The 24,339-nt window shown below is 39.5% G+C and overlaps 1 protein-coding gene across 6 annotated transcripts in view; it reads left to right on the top strand.

Moving 5' to 3' along the window:
• The window catches only part of ODAD2 (outer dynein arm docking complex subunit 2), a 240,839-nt gene that overhangs the window by 63,102 nt on the left and 153,398 nt on the right, over nucleotides 1-24,339 (top strand). For all 6 annotated transcript variants that reach the window (XM_082618220.1, XM_082618221.1, XM_082618223.1 and 3 more), the window contains 5 exons: nucleotides 292-449; nucleotides 960-1,161; nucleotides 2,038-2,144; nucleotides 2,315-2,451; nucleotides 4,708-4,824. In XM_082618220.1, the coding sequence (XP_082474346.1) occupies nucleotides 292-449; nucleotides 960-1,161; nucleotides 2,038-2,144; nucleotides 2,315-2,451; nucleotides 4,708-4,824 (721 nt within the window). The remainder of the gene's footprint in view (nucleotides 1-291; nucleotides 450-959; nucleotides 1,162-2,037; nucleotides 2,145-2,314; nucleotides 2,452-4,707; nucleotides 4,825-24,339) is intronic.

Below are 24,339 nucleotides of genomic sequence, written 5' to 3'. Positions count from 1 at the left end.
CATTATTAGAAAAACAAAACCAAAAACTGTGACTGAGTTCACATAGGTAGTCAAGAAATTGTTTAAAAATTTTCTTCCTGGGTATATCACGTTGCTAATAAGTCAGGATTTAAGGGCCTGTGTGTGGATGAAAGTGGGAAAATAGATGAGCTTCTAACGAGGTATTTATATTCTCTGTGCTTTATCATGAGACATGGAAATAATTTGTTGAAATGTCTTAAATTTAACTTCTACTGGCATCCAGGTTAACCTTAAGCTTTCAAAACAATTTTTTTTGTTTTCGTTTTTTAGTGAAACAACAGTCAAGTCAGAAGAAGCTGATAAAAATGGACAGCCTTTGCTACTTCTCTCTGTACCACAGATTAAAATTAGGAGCTTTGGGCAGCTGTCATGTGTGTTATATATTGCCAAAAATACAAAGCTGAAGGAAGCACAAGCATGTATTGAAGGTGATATTTACACTCTAGTCTGTGATTTGCACTTTCAGAAACTTAATTTGGGGGCGGGGGAGGGGATCATTTCTTACAGTCTCTTGAAAAAAGTTCTCTAACCTAAAAGGTAAAAAGTACACACACACACACACAGTTCTAGTGACCATTCTTCTAAGGAGACCAGTATTTCTCTATCTTCAAATCAATTCTGAATGTATTGATTGAATGCATATTCTGAACAATGCCCCACAGTCAACTTAAAAAAAATAGACCTCTGAGCTTCTGTCCTATTAGGGTGATAGCATATAGAGATGATATTACAGTACAAGGTAAACATCTCAAGAGGTGTGAGAAAGTTCCTAAGTACAGTAAAATCTGAGAAGTAGAGATTAATTCAAATTGGGTCAATCAGAGAAAGCTTAATGAAAGAAACACATTTGAGTGGGCTGCAAAGGATTTGATAGTCTTTATGGTTCTTGCAATAGAAGACAAGAGGATAACTTTTTTTTAATTCACTTTTTTGGTCAGCAAACAGAAGCCCCATAGCAAAAATCCTGGGCTTGGATTATAATATGATAAATGAAATAAATGAAGACTCATCTGTATTAACTATTCTTGATAAAATTACCAAAGATGATGATCCTGAACGTGAGATTAAGATGAAGATCGCCCTGCTACTCAAGCAGCTGGGTCTGCACCTACTCAATCGTTCTCTGAAAAATATTTCCTTGTGAGTCTTTTTTTTTTTTCAAAAAGAAACCTCTAAAAATTGGTTATAAAAAGTACTTTCAGAGCTTTAGGGAAAAGACACAAGAAAAATAAAGTTTGGAAGTGGTTGCTATTGATTTAACATTACATTTTTGGGAATAAAATTTTAGTTATTGCATGAAGATTTCTAATTCTAAACAGTACAATTTTCAGTTAACATGGCTAAAACATTGTAGTGGAGTTTCATCTAATTCTGAAGACATTAAGTGGTCTTGTTACTTTCAAAGTCTCTTAAACTATTAGATAAATTTAAAAATTATAATGCAATTATCGTGTAGAGTTTATCAAGTTTAAAACTTCATTTGTCCTGTCTTTCCTAGTACTTTGGAATTTTCATTAAGAAATGAAGTGAATATTGAAATGAGTATATTTAATGTTGCATTCAATACGAATCACTGATTCTTTGTTGTTTTGACAGTGTTATAACACTGTAACCTGGTTAAAATTCACTGTAATTTTGTTGTTGTATAATTTAACTGATATTTTAATTACAAAAAAAGATATTCCCGGGCTTCCCTGGTGGCGCAGTGGTTGAGAGTCCGCCTGCCGATGCAGAGGACACGGGTTCGTGCCCCGGTCTGGGAAGATCCCACATGCCGCGGAGCGGCTGGGCCCGTGAGCCATGGCTGCTGAGCCTGCGTGTCCGGAGCCTGTGCTCCGCAATGGGAGAGGCCACAACAGTGAGAGGCCACAACGGCGAGAGGCCCGCGTACAGAAAAAAAAAAAAAAAAGAAAGAAAAAAAAGATATTCCCCCTGATATAATGAAATGTTTTCATGTTGTTTTCTGTAGATTCTGTTTTAAAGTATTTAAAATGAATTTCTAAACATTTATTTCAGAGAAATACGATTAAATCCAGGGACTGTTAAGAATGATATAGAGCTGCTTAAACGGTTCTCAGGAAAGGGAGAACAGACAGTCTTGGAATCTATCGAGTACACCTCAGGTTCACTTTATATTACATATATTTTCATAATTATATTTTCAAAATGCTTCAGTAGCTACATTAAATAAGAAATGAAAACTTAAAATTTCAATCCTATTTTTTTTGAAGCCCACCTATTTTACAAGTTGAGGTTAAGGAGCTCCTTTTAATTGATTGATAATTGGTTTCAGATTACGAATTTTCAAATGGATGTCGAGCCCCACCTTGGAGACAAATTCAAGGGGAAATTTGTTATGTGCTGGTGAAACCACACGATGCTGAAACTTTGTGCGTTACTTGTAGCAAAGAAGGAGTGTTTTTAAATGGTGTAAGTAATTGTTTAAAAACCGTATTGACTTTGGTCTCTGTCAGTGCAGGCGTGTCTCCAGGATTGAATCCCAAAACCACAGAAAATGAAGTATGTTCTGTGAGATTCATGCAGATCCCTTTGCTGTGTGTTTGCTGTCTCTGTGTCCCCTTGTAGGTCCTTAAGTCAGTATTCTAGGAAATGGCCTTCAAAGTGACCCGTTCCACTAACTACAGCCTCTTTAACATAATCCGTTTGCTGATTAATGACACAGGTATTTAAGGAAAGACAAGTCGATAAAGGAGCACCAAGGTAATGCGGAAGCAGTTGGAAGAGTTGAGGGGACAGATGGGAGAGCAGGGAGGGGCCCCAAATGCGGGAGCCTGGAGGACGTGCCCCCTGAGTTGGGGCCTCCGCGGTCTGGGGCCTAAGCGGCCCCGGGCAGGGCCCGCGCAGACTGGGACTCAGACCCCTGAGGCGCGGACCCTGCTTGCGTGGGCAGGGCTCCGCCACAGAACTGGGGTTCACACGTCTGGAGAATGATCACCTCCAGGCCGTGCTGGTCCCCTCGGAGCCCAGGTGTCTCCACGAAACCGGCCCCGGGGCCCTGAGGAGTGAGCAGCGCCCGGTTCGTGCCGGTGGTGCAGGGGCTGGGGCAGGATGGGGCAGCGCCTGGCCTGGGCCTCTGAGGCTGGGCCCGGGGCGGCTGTTAGTGGGATATCTGAGGGGTCGTGGTGAGCCTGGTTCTGGGCCTCTGGGTTCTTCCAGAGGAAATGAGAACCAACTGTCGCTACTGGGAGCAACTGCCACTGCCGGGTGAGGGGCCGTTGCTGGGTGGCTCTGACAGGACGTGGGAGGGAGACGTCCCTTCTGCCTCGTCCAGCCTCCCCGCTGGCCTCTCCCCTGCCGGCCTCTCCCCGCCTGCTGCCCGAGACTCAGCCGGCCTGGCAGCGGAGAAACACAGCTCTGCAGGCTTCCGGCCCGAGGGTCGCAAAGCAGAGTGTGGGCGGTGGGCCTCGACCTGAGAGAGACGGTACATGGCCTTCTGGATCCTCTGGATTAAAACCTTGGCACTGAGCCTCACGTCTGCTGACTGAACTTCGCGAGAAGGAACTCAGCTTCCTCCTCTGCAAACCTGGCTCTTGCTGTCTTCCATGTAAAACTGGGGCTCGCAGCAGAATTCTGCAGGGAGGGTCCAGATCCTTAATGGGGGCCCAGCTATCGCAGGGCGCCATTGGAGCCTTGGCCTGGGCTGCTCTCGACATGCGGCCGTGTTCTCGGCGGCGGGGCTTGTCTTCCGACCTGCCTTTCATGCTTGTCCCATTAGCGTGGTCCTGGGCTTACTTCTGCACAGAGGAGCCAGACAGCCTAACTATGATTTGCTTTCAGTTTGCTTTGATACTTAGAAAAGCGAAATCTCTAACCGGAAAATAAGAGCTTAGAGAAAAAAAGGAATGGTTCTCTTGGGCCTTCCAGAGTGGGGCAAGGACCCTTTGTTTCTGTAGAAGGCTGTGGACGCACGTACAACTTTATTTGACATGGAAACATCTGAGTGTTCCTCTCAGTTTAAAGAATGAAAGACAAGGACCTGAAGCTGTTCAGTTGTTACAAGAAAATGTGTAACACACTACAGTTTACATGTATCTGTATGTTTTACATATATATACAGTTATACATGGAACACTACAGTTTTTATGTGTATATGTATGTGCAAACACACAAATATAGGGTGCAGGGAGAGTAATAGTAGGAAAGCAAAGTGAAATGAGGACCGGAAAGAGAGAAGAGGAGAGACAGAGGCTGAGGGTGGAGGGACAGGTGGTCACATAGAGGTCCCACCCCTAGAAAATGAGCCCATAGCAATCTTGCTCCACACACAGCAGGGGTAGGGTGAGACCAACAGAAACAGCCTTTTATGTGGTGACATTCTAACCTCGAGGCCTTCTATGACTTCGTCAAAAGCTCTTGAAGTCATAATGCATTTTCACAGGAGAGAAGTGGGAAGGGAGCTTTCAGGTCTCTGCTGGATAGCAGCGTGCCCTGTGCATCTAGGGGGCACTTGGTAAAGGCTTGCTGAACGAATGAATGAATGAACGAACGAACGAATGAATGAATAGGTAACATTAAAAGGGAAGGGTGTGCCTGTACATTTCGTGTATAAAGACTACCACATGGATCCTTTAGAGAAGAAAACAATACTTGTGCTTGGGTTGTGATGTATTGATCAGGTCCTTATATCGCTCATCCATTAACTATAGCACCAAACTTCTTCCAAAGGGCAAAACAGATAATGAGGAGGAAATTAATTATGAGAGAAAAGGAGGAATTTATAAAGACCTTGTCACACTTTTAAGAGAAAAATCAGCAATATTTTCCGAAAATATGTCTCAACAGGTAAGTTTTACAGTCTCTTTTGAGCTCTCATAGCATTATACTTTTTGGCTACAACTTTCTATAGCATAAAAAATTGGAGAGTAATTCTGCCTTGTTTTGGACAGTGCTTTCAATTATTGGAGTGTTTCTCACAATATAAAGTAATAAATACTGTAAATGTAGCAATTTAAGAATGTTTCTGGTTTTCTTTAGGTGACAGGTGTAATATTTCAAAGTGCTTTCTAAATAGGACTTCCCCTTCATTTTCCGTTTTGAATTAATTACACTAAGAACAGGGGACTCAGGTCTGTTAATGAAGCCTGGATGTTTTGATGATTTTTATCCTTTCTGGGAATCCCATGACTACTACCTAGTTGGATTGTCTTAATAAGTGTGTCAACTGCGTGTGCATAAGAACTGTGCTTTTCTGTCTCCCTTGGTTTGTGAAATAGTGCTGGACAAAGAAATCAGTCAGTATAGTATTTTGTGAAAAAAATTTTGGCTGAAGCTGATGTAGGTAAGAAATGATATGCAAGGAACACTAGTGTGGTTCACTTGTGCTCCGGGCTGATCCTCAGGCCGAGGGCAACTCCGCAGAGCCCACGGAGCAGCTCACTGATGAGGCCCATCGTCTTTCTGATGCCGCTGCTTGTGGAGAGCTCCGTTTTCTTGTCAGACCGCTGTCGCTCTTATCCCGGCACTTTGTCATCCTTTTGTGAATTCTTTTTGTTTCCTGGTGTTTGATCCCTTGTTTCCTGGTCCCCAGTTTTCCGTTGTTTCACTGCTGTTACTGTCATAAAGTACATATATACATAAAATATAAAATTTGCCACGTTAACCGTTTGTTTAAGTGTATCATTCAGGGGCATGAAGTACATTCACAAAGTCGTGCAACCGTTACTACTGTTTCCAAACCTTTTTCATCCTCTGAAACTGAGCAATAGCTCTTCATTCCTCCTCCCCCAGCTCTTGGTAACCTCTAATCTACTTTCTGTCCCCATGAATTTTCCTATTCTAGGTATTTCATATAAGTGAACTCATACAATATTTTGTCCTTTTCTTTTGGCCTATTTCACGTACCGTAATGTTTTCAAGGTTCATCCGTGACGTGCCTGTATCCGAACTTCATTCCTTTCTATGGCTGAATGATATTCCATATATGTATATACCAAATTTTATCTGTTCATCTATTGATGGACACTCGGTTTTTCCACCTTTGGTTATTGTGAAAAATATTATGAATATTGATGTACAAATATCTGAGTCCCTGTTTTCAATTCTTTTGGGTGTACACGTCGGGGTGGCATTTCTCAGTCATATGGGGGTAATTCTACGTTTAACTTTTGGAGGAACTTCCAAGCTGTTTCCACAGCAGCTGAACCATTTTACATTCCCAATGCAATGTATGAAGATTCCAGTTTCTTCACATCCTCACCAACACTTGATATTTTCTGTGTATGTTTGTGTTCATTATAGACATCCTAATAAGGGTGAACATGGTGTTGCATTGTGGTTTTGATTTGCATTTCCCTGATAATTAGTGATGTTGAGCATATTTTCATGTGCTTATTGGTCATTTGTATATCTTCTTTGAAGAAATGTCTATTCAAGTCCTTTGTCCATTAAAAAAATTAAGTTGTCTTGTTGTTGAGCTAGAGTTCTTTATATATTGGGGGTATTAATTCCTTATCAGGTAGAAGATTTGCAGATATTTCCCCCTATTGTATGAGTTATCTTTTTACTCATCTTGATAGTGTCCTTTGGTATACAAACATTTTAAATTTTGATAAAGTCTAATTAATCTATTTTTTCTTTTGTTACCTGTGCTTTTGGTATCATATTTAAGGGAACATTGCTAAATCCAAGGTAATAAAGATTTGCCCTTAAGTTTTCCACTAAGAATTTTTTAGTTTTAGTCCTCTCAAGTTTAGGTCTTTGATTCATCTTGAGTTAGGTTTTGTACATGGTGTAAGGGACAACCTTCATTCCTTAGCACATGGATGTTCAGTTTTCCTAGCACCATTTGTTGAAGACACTGTTCTTTCCCCACTGAATGGTCTTGTCATCCTTGTTAAAAATCAACTGACCACAGATTTCAAGGTTTATTCTTGGGCTCTCAACTCTGTTCCATTGGTCTGTATGTCTATCTGTGTACCAGTACCATACTATTTTGATTACTATAGCTTTGTACTAGTTTTAAAATCAAAGTGAGTCCTCAAACTTTGTCCTTGTTTTTTCAAGACTGCTTTGGTTATTTGGGGTGCCTTGATTTTCTATATGAATTTTAGGCTTGGTTTTACCATTCCCACAAAAAACACCATTGAGATTTTGATAGGGATTGTACTGAATCTGTAGATTGCTTTGTATAGCACTGTCATCTTAACAATATTATCTTCTAATCCATGAGCATGGGAAGTTTTTCCATTTGTTTGTGTCTTCTTTAACTTCTTTCAGCAATGTTTTATAGTTTTCATTTGTATAAGTCTTTTGACTCCTTGGTTAAATTATTCCTAAGTATTTTATTCTCTTTGATGCTATTGTAAATGGAATTGTTTTCTTCGTTTCCTTTTTGATTGTCCACTGCTAGTGTATAGAAATACAACTGATTTTTGAGTGTTACAATCAGATTTGATTTTTGAATGTGAAGTTCAAAATTGAATCCTGCAACTTTGCTGAATTTATTTAATTCAGTTTCTTTTGAATCTTCAGGTTTTTCTGTATATTAGATCAAGTCACCTGTGACCAGAGATAGTTTACTTTTTCCTTTCCAATTTGGATGTTTTAAATTTCTCTTGCAAAATTCCATGGCTAGAACTTTCATGACTATGTTGAATAGAAGTGGTGAAAGTAGATTTCTTGTCTTACTCCTTACTCCTTAGGGGAAATGCTTTCAGGCTTTTGCTCCTGAATATGATGTTAGCTGTGGGCTTTCCATACATGGCCTTTATCTTGTTGAGGAAGTGCCCTTCTCATCAGTTTTCTTTTTGTTGGTCCACACCATCATTTTGGTAGTGCTTCCTGAGTAAAAGAGGCACATAGGAGGGAAAAAAATTGAGGGTTAGCATGTTTGAAAATATCTTTATTCTTCTCTCTCAGTTGATGTTTCTATAATGACAGTTTGAAAATAATTTTTACTTAGAATTTTAAAGGCATTTTTCCTATGTGACCTGTTTGTTTTGGCTTTTCCCATATAATGAGGCTTTAGGATTTTCTCTTATCCCTGATGTTCTGTAATTTTCATGATGATGTGGTTGGTGCTGGTTTTTGTTTGTTTTTCATTAATGATGACATATGTCCTTCAGAACTGGAAAAATATTTTTGTATTATATCTTTAATCATTTTTTTCCTCTCTGATCTTTTTGTTCTTTTTTTGAAACTTCTGGTTGGATCTTGGGGCCTTTGAGACTGATCCGCTGATTTTCTTTTCTCTCATACACCCCACCACACTTTCTGCACATATTCCTTTACTTAGTCTTCCAAACATTGTACAAATCTTTAAAATTTAGGCTCTTATGTTTTTAATGTTTTGTTTTGGGGTGTTTATTTTTACAGACCACATGCTTTCATTTCTCTTGGGTAAAACCTCAGACTGAAATGGCAAGGTTATATGGTGGTTATATGTTTAACTTTTTAAGCAATTGGTAAACTGCTTTCCAAAGGGGTTATAACCATCTCCATCCGCTCTGGCAGTGCATGAGATTGACAGCTGTGCGCCACATACTCATCAATAAGTGGTACGGTCAGTCCTTTATTTTAGATGTTCTAATAGGTGTGTACGGATATCTCACTGAGTTTTAATTTGCATTACTTGAATGTATCCTTTCATATGCTTATTTGCCATTTATATATCTTAAGTGGTAAAGTGTATATTCAGATCTTTTGCCCATTTTTTATTGGGTTGTTTGGTTTCTTATTACTGAGTTGTGAGATATACATACATACATATAGACTTATATATTCTTTCAGGTACAGGATTTATAAATAAATATTTTCTCCCAGTTTGTAGCTTGTTATTTCATTCTCCAAAAAGAGTCTTTCAAAGAGCAAATGTCCTCAATTTTGATGAAGTCCAACTTATTATTCTTTTATAGTGTTGTACCTAATAAAGCTTTACCAAACCCAGTGTTACAAAGATTTTCTCCAGTGCTTTTTTTTTTTTTTTTTCTCGGTATGCGGGCCTCTCACTGTTGTGGCCTCTCCCGTTGCGGAGCACAGGCTCCGGACGCACAGGCTCAGCGGCCATGGCTCACTGGCCCAGCCGCTCCGCGGCATGTGGGATCCTCCCGGACCGGGGCACGAACCCATGTCCCCCGCATCGGCAGGCAGACTCTCAACCACTGCGCCACCAGGGAAGCCCTCCAGTGCTTTGTTATAGAAGATTTTAAATGTTAGGTTTTACATTTAGGCCTATGATCCAATTTAATGTATGTTTTGTACATGATATGAGGTATGGATCAAAGTTCATTTTTTTCTTTTGCATGTAGACATCTAGTTGTTCCAGCATCATTTGTTGAAAAAGAATTGTCCTTTCTTTGCACAGTTGTCCATTTATCTGGGTGTATTTCTGTTCCATTGATTTATTTGCCTATTTTTATACCAGAACCACACTGTCTTGATTACCAACTTACTTGCATTAAGTCTTGGGTCAGGTAGTGTCAATGCTCTGATGTTGCTGTTGTTCTTTGGAGTTGCTGGCTATTCTATATCTTTTGCATGTCCGTTTGAATTTTATAGTCAGCTTGTCAATTTCTTCATAAAAACCCGAAGGAATTATGACTGATCTTGTGTTGAATCTAAAGATCAATTTAAGAACTGACATCTTAACAATATTGGGGTTTCCAATCCCTGGAACATAGTATATCCCTCCATTTGTTTAGTATTACTTAGCATGTCTCTCCATCTTATTTAATTTCTCTCAGCATTGCTTTGTAACTTTCGGTCCACATGTCTTACACATCTCTTGTGAAACTTATCTGTAAATATTTCCTATTTGGGAGCTTTTTTTAAAAAAAAAATCTTTATTGGAGTATAATTGCTTTACAATGGTGTGTTAGTTTCTGCTCTATAACAAAGTGAATCAGCTATACATATACATATGTTCCCACATCTCCTCCCTTGTGCGTCTCCCTCCCTCCCACCCTCCCTATCCCACCCCTCCAGATGGTCACAAAGCACCGAGCTGATCTCCCTGTGCTATGTGGCTGCTTCCCACTAACTATCCACTTCACGCTCAATAGTGTATATATGTCCATGCCTCTCCCCTGCTTTGTCACAGCTTACCCTTCCCCCCCCATATCCTCAAGTCCATTCTCTAGTAGGTCTGTATCTTTATTCCTGTCTTACCCCTAGGTTCTTCATGACATTTTTTTCCTTAAATTCCATATATATGTGTTAGCATACAGTATTTGTTTCTCTCTTTCTGACTTACTTCACTCTGTATTACAGACTCTAGGTCTATCCACCTCCTTACAAATAGCTCAATTTCGTTCCTTTTTTTTAAGATTGCCGAATTTTTAAAAAAATTTTTTAATCAAAGTATAGTTGATTTACAGTGTTGTGTTAGTTTCTGGTGTGCAACATCGTGATTCACTTTTATATATATATATATATATATATATATATTCTTTTTCATATTCTTTTCCATTATGCATAATTACAGTGTACTGAATATAGTTCCCTGTGCTATACAGTAGGACCTTGTTGTTCATCTATTTTATTTATTTATTTATTTATTTTTTATTAGTTTCTGCTTTATAACAAAGTGAATCAGTTATACATATACATCTGTTCCCATATCCCTTCCTCTTGCGTCTCCCGCCCTCTCACCCTCCCTGTCCCACCCCTCCCGGAGGTCACAAAGCACCGAGCTGATCTCCCTGTGCTATGCGGCTGCTTCCCACTAGCTATCTACCTTACGTTTGGTAGTGTATATATGTCCATGCCTCTCTCTCGCTTTGTCACAGCTTACCCTTCCCCCTCCCTATATCCTCAAGTCCATTCTCAAATAGGTCTGTGTCTTTATCCCTGTTTTACTCCTAGGTTCTTCATGACTTTTTTTTTTTCTTAAATTCCATATATATGTGTCAGCATATGGTATTTGTCTTTCTCTTTCTGAATTACTTCACTCTGTATGACAAACTTTAGATCTATCCACCTCATTACAAATAGCTCAGTTTCATTTTCTTTTTATGGCTGAGTAATATTCCATTGTATATATGTGCCACATCTTCTTTATCCATTCATCCGATGATGGACACTTAGGTTGTTTCGATCTCTGGGCTATTGTGAATAGAGCTGCAATGAACATTTTGGTACATGTCTCTTTTTGAATTATGGTTTTCTCAGGGTATATGCCCAGTAGTGGGATTGCTGGGTCATATCGTAGTTTTCTAAGGAACCTCCATTACTGTTCTCCATAGTGGCTGTACCAATTCACATTCCCACCAGCAGTGAGAGAGTGTTCCCTTTTCTCCACACCCTCTCCAGCGTTTATTGTTTCTAAATTTTTTGGTGATGGCCATTCTGACTGGTGTGAGATGATATCTCATTGTAGTTTTGATTTGCATTTCTCTAATGATTAATGATGTTGAGCATTCTTTCATGTGTTTGTTGGCAGTCTGTATATCTTCTTTGGAGAAATGTCTATTTAGGTCTTCTGCCCATTTTTGGATTGGGTTGTTTGTTTTTTTGTTATTGAGCTGCATGAGCTGCTTATAAATTTTGGAGATTAACCCTTTGTCAGTTGCTTCATTTGCAAATATTTTCTCCCATTCTGAGGGTTGTCTTTTCATCTCGTTTATGGTTTCCTTTGCTGTGCAAAAGCTTTGAAGTTTCATTAGGTCCCATTTGTTTTTATTTCCATTTCTCTAGGAGGTGGGTCAAAAAGTATCTTGCTGTGATGTATGTCATAGAGTGTTCTGCCTATGTTTTCCTCTAAGAGTTTGATAGTTTCTGGCCTTACATTTAGGTCTTTAGTCCATTTTGAGCTTATTTTTGTGTATGGTGTTAGGGAGTGATCTTATCTCATACTTCTACATGTTCCTGTCCAGTTTTCCCAGCACCACTTATTGAAGAGGCTGTCCTTTCTCCACTGTACATTCCTGCCTCCTTTATCAAAGATAAGGTGACCATATGTGTGTAGGTTTATCTCTGGGCTTTCTATCCTGTTCCATTGATCTATCTTTCTGTTTTTGTGCCAGTACCCTATTGTCTTGATTACTGTAGCTTTGTAGTATAGTATGAAGTCAGGGAGCCTGATTCCTCCAGCTCCATTTTTCGTTCTCAAGATTGCTTTGGCTATTCGGGGTCTTTTGTTTTTCCATACAAATTGTGAAAAATTTTTTTCTAGTTCTGTGAAAAATGCCAGTGGTAGTTTGATAGGGATTGCATTGAATCTGTAGATTGCTTTGGGTAGTAGAGTCATTTTCACAATGTTGATTCTTCCAATCCAATAACATGGTATATCTCTCCATCTATTTGTATCATCTTTAATTTCTTTCATCAGTGTCTTATAATTTTCTGCATACAGGTCTTTTGTCTCCTTAGGTAGGTTTATTCCTAGATATTTTATTCTTTTTTTTGCAATGGTAAATGGGAATGCTTTCTTAATTTCACGTTCAGCTTTTCGATCATTAGTGTATAGGAATGCAAGAGATTTCTGTGCATTAATTTTGTGTCCTGCTACTTTACCAAATTCATTGATTAGCTCTAGTAGTTTTCCGGTGGCATCTTTAGGATTCTCTATGTATAGTATCATGTCATCTGCAAACAGTGACAGCTTTACTTCTTCTTTTCCGATTTGGATTCCTTTTATTTCCTTTTCTTCTCTGATTGCTGTGGCTAAAACTTCCAAAACTAGGTTGAATAAGAGTGGTGAGAGTGGGCAACCTTGTCTTGTTCCTGATCTTCGTGGAAATGGTTTCAGTTTTTCACCATTGAGGACGATGTTGGCTGTGGGTTTGTCATATATGACCTTTGTTATGTTGAGGAAAGTTCCCTCTATGCCTACTTTCTGCAGGTGTTTATCATAAATGTGTGTTGAATTTTGTCGAAAGCTTTCTCTGCATCTATTGAGATGATCATATGGTTTTTCTCCTTCAATTTGTTAATATGGTGTATCACATTGATTGAGTTGCTTATATTGAAGAATCCATGCATTCCTGGGATAAAACCCCACTTGATCGTGGTGTGTGATCCTTTTAATGTGCTGTTGGATTCTGTTTGCTAGTATTTTGTTGAGGATTTTTGCATCTATGTTCATCAGTGATATTGGCCTGTAGTTTTCTTTCTTTGTGACATCCTTGTCTGGTTTTGGTATCAAGGTGATGGTGGCCTCGTAGAATGAGTTTGGGAGTGTTCCTCCCTCTGCTATATTTTGGAAGAGTTTGAGAAGGATAGGTGTTAGCTCTTCTCTAAATGTTTGATAGAATTTGCCTGTGAAGCTGTCTGGTCTTGGGCTTTTGTTTGTTGGAAGATTTTTTTTATCACAGTTTCAATTTCAGTGCTTGTGATTGGTCTGTTCATATTTTCCATTTCTTCCTGATTCAGTCTTGGCAGGTTGTGCATTTCTAAGACTTTGTCCATTTCTTCCAGGTTGTCCATTTTTTTTTTTTTTTTTTTTTTTTGCGGTATGCGGGCCTCTCACTGCCGTGGCCCCTCCCGTCGCAGAGCACAGGCTCCGGATGCGCAGGCCCAGCGGCCATGGCCCACAGGCCCAGCCGCTCTGTGGCATGTGGGATCTTCCCGGACCGGGGCACGAACCCGTGTCCCCTGCATCGGCAGGCGGACTCTCAACCACTGCGCCACCAGGGAAGCCCCAGGTTGTCCATTTTATTGGCATAGAGTTGCTTGTAGTAATCTCTCACGATCTTTTGTATTTCTGCAGTGTCAGTTGTTACTTCTCCTTTTTCATTTCTAATTCTATTGATTTGAGTCTTCTCCCTTTTTTTCTTGATGAGTCTGGCTAATGGTTTGTCAATTTTGTTTATCTTCTCAAAGAACCAGCTTTTAGTTTTATTGATCTTTGCTATCGTTTCCTTCATTTCTTTTTCATTTATTTCTGATCTTATTTTTCTTTCTTTCTTTCTTTCCGCTAACTTTGGGGGTTTTTTGTTCTTCTTTCTCTAATTGCTTTAGGTGCAAGGTTAGGTTGTTTATTCAAGATGTTTCCTGTTTCTTAAGGTAGGATTGTATTGCTATAAACTTCCCTCTTAGAACTGCTTTTGCTGCATCCCATAGGTTTGGGTCATTGTGTCTCCATTGTCTTTTGTTTCTAGGTATTTTTTTATTTCCTCTTTGATTTCTTCAGTGATCACTTCGTTATTAAGTAGTGTATTGTTTAGCCTCCATGTATTTGTATTTTTTTTCAGATCTTTTCCTGTAATTGATATCTAGTCTCATAGCGTTGTGGTGGGAAAGATACTTGATACAATTTCAATTTTCTTAAATTTAGCAAGGCTTGATTTGTGGCCCAAGGTATGATCTATCCTGGAGAATGTTCCATGAGCACTTGAGAAAAATGTGTATTCTGTAGTTTTTGGATGGAATGTCCTATAAATATCAATTAAATATCCATCTTGTTTAATGTATCATTTAAAGCTTGTGTTTCCTTATTTATTTTCATTTTGGATGATCTGTCCATTGGTGATAGTAGGGTGTTAAAGTCCCCTACTGTGAATGTGTTACTGTCGATTTCCCCTTTTATGGCTGTTAGTATTTGCCTTATGTCTTGAGGTGCTCCTGTGTTAGGTGCATAAATATTTACAATTGTTACATCTTCATCTTGGATTGATCTCTTGATCATTATGTAGTGTCCTTCTTTGTCTCTTGTAATAGTCTTTATTTTAAAGTCTATTTTGTCTGATATGAGAATTGCTACTCCAGCTTTCTTTTGGTTTCCATTTGCATGGAATATCTTTTTCCATCCCCTTACTCTCAGTCTGTATGTGTCTCTAGGTCTGAAGTGGGTCTCTTGTAGACAGCATATATATGGGTCTTGTTTTTGTAGCCATTCAGCCAATCTGTGTCTTTTGGTGGGAGCATTTAGTCCATTTACATTGAAGGTAATTATCGATATGTATGTTCCTATTCCCATTTTCTTAATTGTTTTGGGTTCGTTATGGTAGGTGTTTTCCTTCTCTTGTGTTTCTTGCCTAGAGACGTTCCTTTAAAATTTGTTGTAAAGCTGGTTTGGTGGTGCTGAACTCTCTCAGCTTTTGCTTGTCTCTAAAGGTTTTAATTTCTCCATCCAATCTGAATGAGATCCTTGCTGGGTAGAGTAATCTTGGTTGCAGGTTGTTCTCCTTCATCACTTTAAATATGTCCTGCCAGTCCCTTCTGGCTTGCAGAGTTTCTGCTGAAAGATCAGCTGTTAACCTTATGGGGATTCCCTTGTGTGTTATTTGTTGTTTTTCCCTTGCTGCTTTTAATATGTTTTCTTTGTGTTTAATTTTTGACAGTTTGATTAATATGTGTCTTGGCATATTTCTCCTTGGTTTTATTGTGTATGGGACTCTCTGTGCCTCCTGGACTTGATTAACTATTTCCTTTCCCATATTAGGGAAGTTCTTAACTATAATCTCTTCAAATATTTTCTCAGTCCCTTTCTTTTTCTCTTCTTCTTCTGGAACCCCTATAATTCGAATGTTGGTGCGTTTAATGTTGTCCCAGAGGTCTCTGAGACTGTCCTCAGTTCTTTTCATTCTTTTTTCTTTATTCTGCTCTGCAGTAGTTATTTCCACTATTTTATCTTCCAGGTCACTTACCCGTTCTTCTGCCTCAGTTATTCTGCTATTGATCCCATCTAGAGTATTTTTAATTTCCTTTATTGGGTTGTTCATTGTTGCTTGTTTCATCTTTAGTTCTTCTAGGTCCTTGTTAAATGTTTCTTGCATTTTCTCTATTCTATTTCCAAGATTTTAGATCATCTTTACTATCATTATTCTGAATTCTTTTTCAGGGAGACTGCCTATTCTCATTTGTTAGGTCTGGTGGGTTTTTATCTTGCTCCTTCATCTGCTGTGTGTTTTTCTGTCTTCTCATTTTGCTCATCTTACTGTGTTTGGGGTCTCCTTTTTGCAGGCTGCAGGTTCGTAGTTCCCGTTGTTTTTGGTGTCTGTCCCCAGTGGCTAAGGTTGGTTCAGTGGGTTGTGTAGGCTTCCTGGTGGAGGGGACTAGTGCCTGTGTCCTGGTGGATGAAGCTGGATCTTGTCTTTCTGGTGGGCAGGTCCACGTCTGGTGGTGTGTTTTGGGGTGTCTGTGGACTTATTATGATTTTAGGCAGCCTCTCTGCTAATGGGTGGGGTTGTGTTCCTGTCTTGCTAGTTGTTTGGCATAGGGTGTCCAGCACTGTAGCTTGCTGGTCGTTGAGTGAAGCTGGGTGCTGGTGTTGAGATGGAGATCTCTGGGAGATTTTCGCCGTTTGATATTATGTGGAGCTGGGAGGTCTCTTGTTGACCAATGTCCTGAAGTTGGCTCTCCCACCTCAGAGGCACAGCACTGACTCCTGGCTGCAGCACCAAGAGGCTTTCATCCACACGGCTCAGAAGAATAAAAGGGAGAAAAAGTAGAAATAAAGAATTAAAAGAAAGGAAGGAAGAAAGAAAGGAAGGAGGGAGGGAGGGAGGAAGGTAGGAAAAAATGAAAGAAGATAAAATAAAATAGAGTAAGATAAAATAAAGTTATTAAAATAAAAAATAATTATTAAGAAAAAAAAATTTTAAAAACCGAAAAACAAAACCAAAAAAACGGACAGATAGAACCCTAGTACAAATGGTGGAAGCAAAGCTATAGAGACAGAATCTCACACAGAAGCATACACATACACACTCACAAAAAGAGGAAAAGGGGAAAAAATCATAAATCTTGCTCTCAAAGTCCACCTCCTCAACTTGGGATGATTCGTTGTCTCTTCAGGTATTCCACAGATGCAGGTACATCACGTTGATTGTGGAGATTTAATCCGCTGCTCCTGTGGCTGCTGGGAGAGATTCCCCTTTCTCTTCTCTGTTCGCACAGCTCCCGGGGCTCAGCTTTGGATTCGGCCCCGCCTCTGCGTGTAGGTCGCCGGAGGACGTCTGTTCTTCGCTCAGACAGGACGGGGTTAAAGGAGCCACTGATTTGGCGGCTCTGGCTCACTCAGGCCGCGGGGGAGGGAGGGGCACGGAGGCGGGGCGAGCGTGCGTCGGCGGAGGCCGGCGTGACGTTGCGTCAGCACGAGGCGCGCCCGTGCGTTCTCCCGGGGATGTGGTCTGTGGAGCCCGGGACCGTGGCAGTGGCGGGCAGCACAGGCTCCCGGGAGGGGAGGTGTGGAGAGTGACCTGCGCTCGCACACGGGCTTCTTGGTGGCGGCAGCAGCAGCAGCAGCCTTAGTGTCCCACGCCCGTCTCTGGGGTCCGCGCTTTCGCTCGCGCCCATCTCTGTAGCTCCTTTAAGCAGCGCTCTGAATCCCCTCTCCTCGCGCACCAAGAAACAAAGAGGTAAGAAGAAGTCTCTTGCCTCTTCGTCAGGTCCAGACTTTTCCCCGGACTCCCTCCCGGCCAGCGGTGGCGCACTAACCCCTTCAGGCTGTGTTCACGCCGCCAACCCCAGTCCTCTCCCTGCTCTCCAACCGAAACCCAAAACCCGAGCCTCAGCTCCCAGCCCCAGCCGCCCCGGCGGCTGGAGCAGACAAGCCTCTCGGGCTGGTGAGTGCCGGTCGACACCGATCCTCTCTGCGGGAATCTCTCCGCTTTGCCCTCCGCATCCCTGTGGCTGTGCTCTCCTCCGCTACTCCGAAGCTTTCCCCCGCCGCCACCCGCAGTCTCCGTCCGCGAAGGGGCTCCTAGTGAGTGGAGACCTTTCCTCCTTCACGGCTCCCTCCCTCCCTGCAGGAAGACCTCCCTGCAGGTCCCGTCCCTATTCTTTTGTCTCTGTTTTTCCTTTTTTCTTTTGCCCTACCCAGGTACGTGGGGGAGTGTCTTGCCTTTTGGGAGGTCTGAGGTCTTCCACCAGCGTTCAGTAGATGTTCTGTTGGAGTTGTTCCACGTGTAGATGTATTTCTGGTGTATCTGTGGGGAAGAGGGTGACCTCCGCGTCTTACTCTTCCGCCATCTTCCCCTTCCGCCAGCTTCCTCGCTCGTCCGGGAGCTATTTTTAACATAGGTTTAAAACGTCAATTTCTGGTTATTTGTTGCTACTATATAAAAATACACTTGATTTTTGTATATTGATTTCATACGCTGAAACCTTGCTAAAGTCCCATATTAGTTTGTAGATTTCAAAAGGTCTTCTATGTAGATAGTCATATTGTCTATAAATAAAGATCATTTTACCTCTCCCTTTACAATTTCAGTGATTTTATTTATTTTTCTTTCCTTAATGCACTAGCTGGAACCTCCAGTACGGAATTGAATAGACGTGGTTTCTTGTTCCTGATGGTAAAGGGAAAACTTTCGGTTTCTAATTATTGTTAGCTGTCGGTTTTTCATAGATGAAATTTGTAAGGTTGAGGAAGTTCCCCTCTATTCCAAGTTGTTGAGAACTTTATTAGGATTGGATATTGGATTTTATCAAATGATATTTCTGTACCTATTGCATTTATCATGTTCTTTTTTTCCTTTTTTAGTTTAACATGGTGAATTACATTGATTTTCAAATGATAAACCAACCTTACATTTCTGGGACAAACTTCATTTGTTCAGAGTGTATTTTCCTTTTTATATACTTTAAAATTTTAATTTGCTAAGATTTTATTAAGACGTTTTGCATCTATGTAAGATTATCAATGTGTAGTTTTTTTTCTTTAATAGCTTTGTCTGGTTTGGGTATCAGAGTAATACTGGCCTTATAGAATGAGTTGGAAAGTTTTATCTCCCATTCAATTTTCTGGAAGAGTTTGTGTAGAATTGCTATTCTTTCTGTCTTAACTGTTTGGTAGAATTCACCAGTGAAGCAGTCCGTGCCTGGAGTGTTCTTTGTGGGAAGGTTTTAAACTACAAATTCTATGTCCTTACTAGTTCTAGGACCATGCAGGTTACCTGTTTCTTCTTGAGGGAGCTTGCTAGGTTGTCTTTAAAGGAATGCATCCCTTTCATCTAAGTTGTTGAACTGATTGGTATAAACTTGTTTATTCTTTTATTAACCTTTTAACAACTGTAGAATCTGTAGCTATTGTTACCTCTTTCGTGCCTGGTATTAATCATTGTGTTTTATTTTTTCTTGATGCATCTGGATCAAGAAAATCCAGAAAGCTGGAAAACCCATCAGTTTTCTCAGTTCTCTCAGAGAATTCGCTTTTGGTTTCATTGATTTTTCTCCATTTTTCTTTTTTCTTCTTCACTTTGATATTCTTTTCTTTTTACTTAAAGTTTCATTTACTCTTATTTCTCTAGATATTTTAATCATACATTTAATTTAATCTAGTTATGTTTGCATTGAAAGGGATTTTGGTGATTTCAGGGGTGAATATTAAGAAAGAATTCTCTTAAGTCTACATTCATCTATAGAAAATTTGTCTTTTGGACAAAGACATTCAGAAACAAGTGAGCACCTCTCTGGGGCAGGACAGCAGTAAGATGGAAGGCAGTCTCCACTGTCCTGCTCTCACCATAGCGCTGACAGTTCAGAGATGCAACTATTTTTACATCCTTCTGCCTGTTTTGAGTTTATGTTGCTCTTCTTTTGCTAGTTTCTTAAGGTGGCAGCTTAGACTCTTGATTTGAGAGTTTGATTCATTTCTAATGTAAGTATTTAGTGCTATAAATTGCCCTTACAGAACTTCACCTACCTGTCACACATTTTGGTGTTATATTATCACTGTTTTCATTTTCATTCAGTTTTATTTTTTAAAATTCCCTTAAATCCACTGTACCTCAATAAAAATTTTTTTCCTTGAGACTTCCTCTTTGATCCATGATTATTTAGAAGTTTGTTGTTTAGCATTAGATTTTTCTATTACGTGATTCATTGTTAGTTTGATTCCACTGTAGTCAGAGAGCACACTCTAAATAACTTAAATCTTTATAAATTTGGTTTTTGGTGTGGTTGAGTTCTTCATATCCTTGCTGATTTTCTATCAGTGTTGAGAGAAGGATTTGAAATCCTCCAACAATAATTGTAGATTTGTCTGTTTCTCCTCTTAGTCCTATCTGTTTTTGTGTTTGCAGCTCTGCATACACATTTAGGATTATGTCTTCTTGATTGACCATTTTATCATTATGTAATGTCCCTCTCTGTCTTTGGTGGTTTTCTTTTTTCTGAAGGGTACTTAATCTGCTATTCATATAGCCACTCCTACCTTTTTTTTAAACTAACATTTGCATGGTGTATCTTTTTCCCTTCTTTGACTTTCAAGCTACCTATATCATTATTATTTGTAGTGCGTTTCTTGTAGACAGCATATAGTTGAGTCATTTGTAAAATCCATTTTCTGAAACTCTATATATTGATGTATCCATTGGTGTGTTTAAGTTGTTTACTTTTAATTATTGATATGTGAGAGCTTAAGTCTGCCAGCTTCGTTTCATTTTCTGTTTTTTCCTTCTGTTTTCTGTTTTCTTTCACTTTTTTTTTTCCTGGTTTTCTTTGGATTACTTGAACATTTTTTTTTGAATTCGATTTTGATTTTTCCATAGTGTTTTGAGTGTATCTCTTTGTGTAGAGTTTTTGGTGGTTGTTATAGATATTGTATTATACATAATTTATCATAATCTACTGGTGTGACATTTTACCACGTGAGTGAAGTATAGAAACCATATCTCCCTTTAAGTCCCTTTACCCTCTCTCATTTATATTTGCCTTTATTTCCTTCATATTGATAACTGTATGAGACAATGTTATAATTTGCGCCTCAACCATCAAACATCATTTAGAAAACTCAAGAGGAGAATGAAAGTCTTTTGTATGTACCCATGCTTTTATTCTTTCTGTTCTTTTCTTTCTGGTGTTGCTAATTTCCTTCTTTTATCATATCCTTTCTGTTTAAGAACTTCTATTCTTTGAGGTATGTCTGTTGGTGACACATTCTCTTAGTTTTCCTTTATCTGAGAACATCTTGAATTCCCCTTTATTCCTGAAGAATATTTCCACTGGATATGGTATTCTGGGCTGACAGTTTTTTATTTTCAGCACTTGAAAAATGTTGTTGCAGTCTTTCTGGACTCCATGGTTTCTCCTGAGAAATCTGCTGTTATTTTAATTGTTTTTCCTTTATAGGTAAAATATTGTTTCTCTCTCATTGCTGTTAAGAATTTTCTTTGACCTTAGTTTTATGGAGTTTGATTATTATGTGTCTTGGCAGGAATTTCTTTGGGTTTATTCTGTTTAGGGTTTGCTCAACTTCTTGAATCTTAGATTTATGTCTTTTTCCAAGTTTGGGAAAATTTCAGACATTCTTAGAATGCATTTTCAGTCTGACCTTCTTTCTCCTCTCCTTCTGGTGCTCTGATTACATGATGGTTGGATTTTTTGCTATGGTCCCACAGATCTGGAGGCCCTGTTTATTTATTAAAAAAAATTTTTTTTTCAATATATTTCCTCTTTGTTGTTCAGATTGGGTAATTTCTGTTGTTTGTCTTCAGGTTCGTGGTTTCTCTCCTATGTCTTCTCCATCCTGTTGCTGAGCTATCCAGTGAGTTATTTTGGTTTGTAAATTTCATTTTCAGAATTTCTATTTGGTTCTGTATATCATCTATTTATTTGCTGAGACTTTCTGATTTTTCATTTGTTTCAAGTCTTCGTAATTGATGGGTGAAGCATTTTTATGATGGCTACTTTATTTTTTTTAATAAATCTATTTATTTTATTTATTTATTTTTGGCTGTGTTGGGTCTTCGTTGCTGTGCGCGGGCTTTCTCTAGTTGCGGCAAGCGGGGGCTCCTCTTTGTTGTGGTGCACAGGCTTCTCATTGCGGTGGCTTCTCTTGTTGCAGAGTATGGGCTCTAGGTGTGTGGGCTTCAGTAGTTGTGGCACACGGGCTTAGTTGCTCTGTGGCAAGTGGGATCTTCCCGGACCAGGGCTTGAACCTGTATCCCCTGCACTGGCAGGCGGATTCTTAACCACTGTGCCACCAGGGAAGCCTCATGATGGTTACTTTAAAATCTTATTCCAACATCTATTTGAGATTATTTCATCATCCGTTTTACTTTGGTATAAGCATCCATTCATCGTCCTTTCTCATTCAGGTTGTGACATTCCTTGTTCTTGGTATGATGAGTGATTTTTTGTGTTGTCTTGGACATTTTTGGATTACGTTATGAAACTTTGGATTTTATTTAAATCTTTTGTTTTAGCAGGACTTCTCTAAGTGTAGGTCTCATGGTGTAGGTCTGGGGTACTACACGGTGCATGTAAAAATCCAAGTTCCCCACTTAGACTCCATTGAGAACCTGGTGGTGTAGGGTGCCTTGTTACCACCGGGTAGGGGGTGGTAGTTCGGTCTCCCCACTGGGCCTCTGCTGACACTCACCTGGCTAGGAGGGGGAGGGTGCTTTATTACATGCTTCCCATGGGGCCTCAACTTAAACCATGGGAGATGAGCCTATTACTACTTGGGGGTGGTGATTTTACTGTATCTTGAGATGATCACGTGATTTTTCTTCTTTAGTCTGTTGATATGGTCATTCATTTTTGAATATTGAACTAATATTAATCCCGGGATTGGGATTGGTCATGATGTCTTACCCTATTTGACATTGCTAGATGTAATTTGATAATATTTTGCTGAGGATTTTTGCATCTGTGGTCATGAAAGATATGGGTTAGTAGTTATCTTTTAATGTTTTTGTCTGTTTTTGGTATCTGGGTAATGTGGCCTCAGAATGAATTGGGAAGTATGCACTACTCTTTTCTTTTTTCTGGAATTCTTTATGTAGGTTAAATCTTATTTCTTTGTTAAATGTTTGGTAGAATTCACCAAGGAATCCATCTCTACGTTTCTTTGTTGAAAGGTTTTATGTTGAGAATTTTATTTCTTTAGTAGATATAGAACTATTCAGATTTCTTTCTCTTACTGAGCTTTGGTGGTTCATGTCTTTCAATGAATTTGCACATTTTATTTAACTTACTTCATATATTGGCAACAAGTATAACACTCCACTATTATTTTCTGATGTCTGGAGGCTCTGCTGTGATGACCCCTCTTTCATGCGTAATATTGGTCATTTATATCTTCTTTTTATTCTTTTTTTTTTTTTTTTTTTTTGCGGTACTAGGGCCTCTCGTTGTTGTGGTCTCTCCTGTTGCGGAGCACAGGCTCCGGATGCGCAGGCTCAGCAGCCATGGCTCACGGGCCCAGCCGCTCCACGGCATGTGGGATCTTCCTGGACCGGGTCACGAACCCATGTCCCCTGCATTGGCAGGCGGACTCTTAACCACTGTGCCACCAGGGAAGCCCCTTCTTTTTATTCTTGACTAGTCTTGACTAGTCTGGAAAGAAGTGATAAATTTTATTGATCTTTTCCAAGAATAGCTATTTGTTTCATTGATTTTCTCTATTGTTTGCTTTCTATTTTATTTTGTTTCTGCTCTTTAAATTTTTCTTCTGCTCTCTGGGTTTAATTTGCTTTCCTTATTTAATTTCTTAGTTGGAAGCTTAGGCATCGATTTGAGACCTTTATTTTGTAATATAAAGTTTTATGCTGTAAATTTCTTTATAAGCAGCATATGAACTGTGTCCCATAGACTTTGGTATGTTTTCATGCAAATTAATATATCTGAGGATTTTCCATATATCTTCTTATGGATTTGTAGCTTACTTCCATTTTATTATGAGACAATGTTGTGTATGATTTTAGTTCTTTTAAATTTGTGGATGTTTGTTTTATGGCTTAAAATATGGTCTGTTTTGGTAAATTTTTCCTTGTGCATTTGAGAAGGATGTGTATTCTGCTGCTGTGTGTGGTGTGTTCTATAAATGTCAGTTACGTCCAGGTGGTTGATAGCCTTCCTCAGGTATTTTATGTTCTTTTTTCTTTTTTTTTTTTGCGGCATGCGGGCCTCTCACTGTTGTGGCCTCTCCCATTGCGGAGCACAGGCTCCGGACGCGCAGGCTCAGCGGCCATGGCTCACAGGCCCAGCCGCTCAGCGGCATGTGGGATCTTCCCGGACCGGGGCACGAACCCGTGTCCCCTGCATCGGCAGGCGCACTCTGAACCACTGCGCCACCAGGGAAGCCCTATATTCTTATTAAGTTTTGTTTTGTTCATTCTGTTGATTACTGAGAGGGGGGTTTTGAAGTCTCCTAATTGTGGATTTATCTGTTTTTCCAGTTCTATTGTTGCTTTAATCTTTTGAAATTCTATTGTTCGGTGAACACACAGTTAGAATTGGGTGTAATTGGCTCTTGATCATTATATGTCTCTCTATCTCTGATAATATTATTTGTTTTGAAGTCCATTTTGTCTGATTTTAATGTAGCCATTCCTGCTTTTTTTGATTATTGGTTTCATGGAATGTTTTTCTCCAGCTTTTTACTTATAGTGTATTTATATCTTTATATGTAAAATGGTTTCTTTTAGACCACAGATAATTGGGTTTTCCTTTTTCATCCACTCTGATGAT

This window comes from Mesoplodon mirus (assembly GCF_964341445.2).
Source record: "Mesoplodon mirus genome assembly, chromosome: 4".
NCBI lineage: Eukaryota > Metazoa > Chordata > Mammalia > Artiodactyla > Ziphiidae > Mesoplodon > Mesoplodon mirus.
Note: the sequence above shows the minus strand (reverse complement) of the source record. Positions and strands in the feature narration are given on the sequence as shown.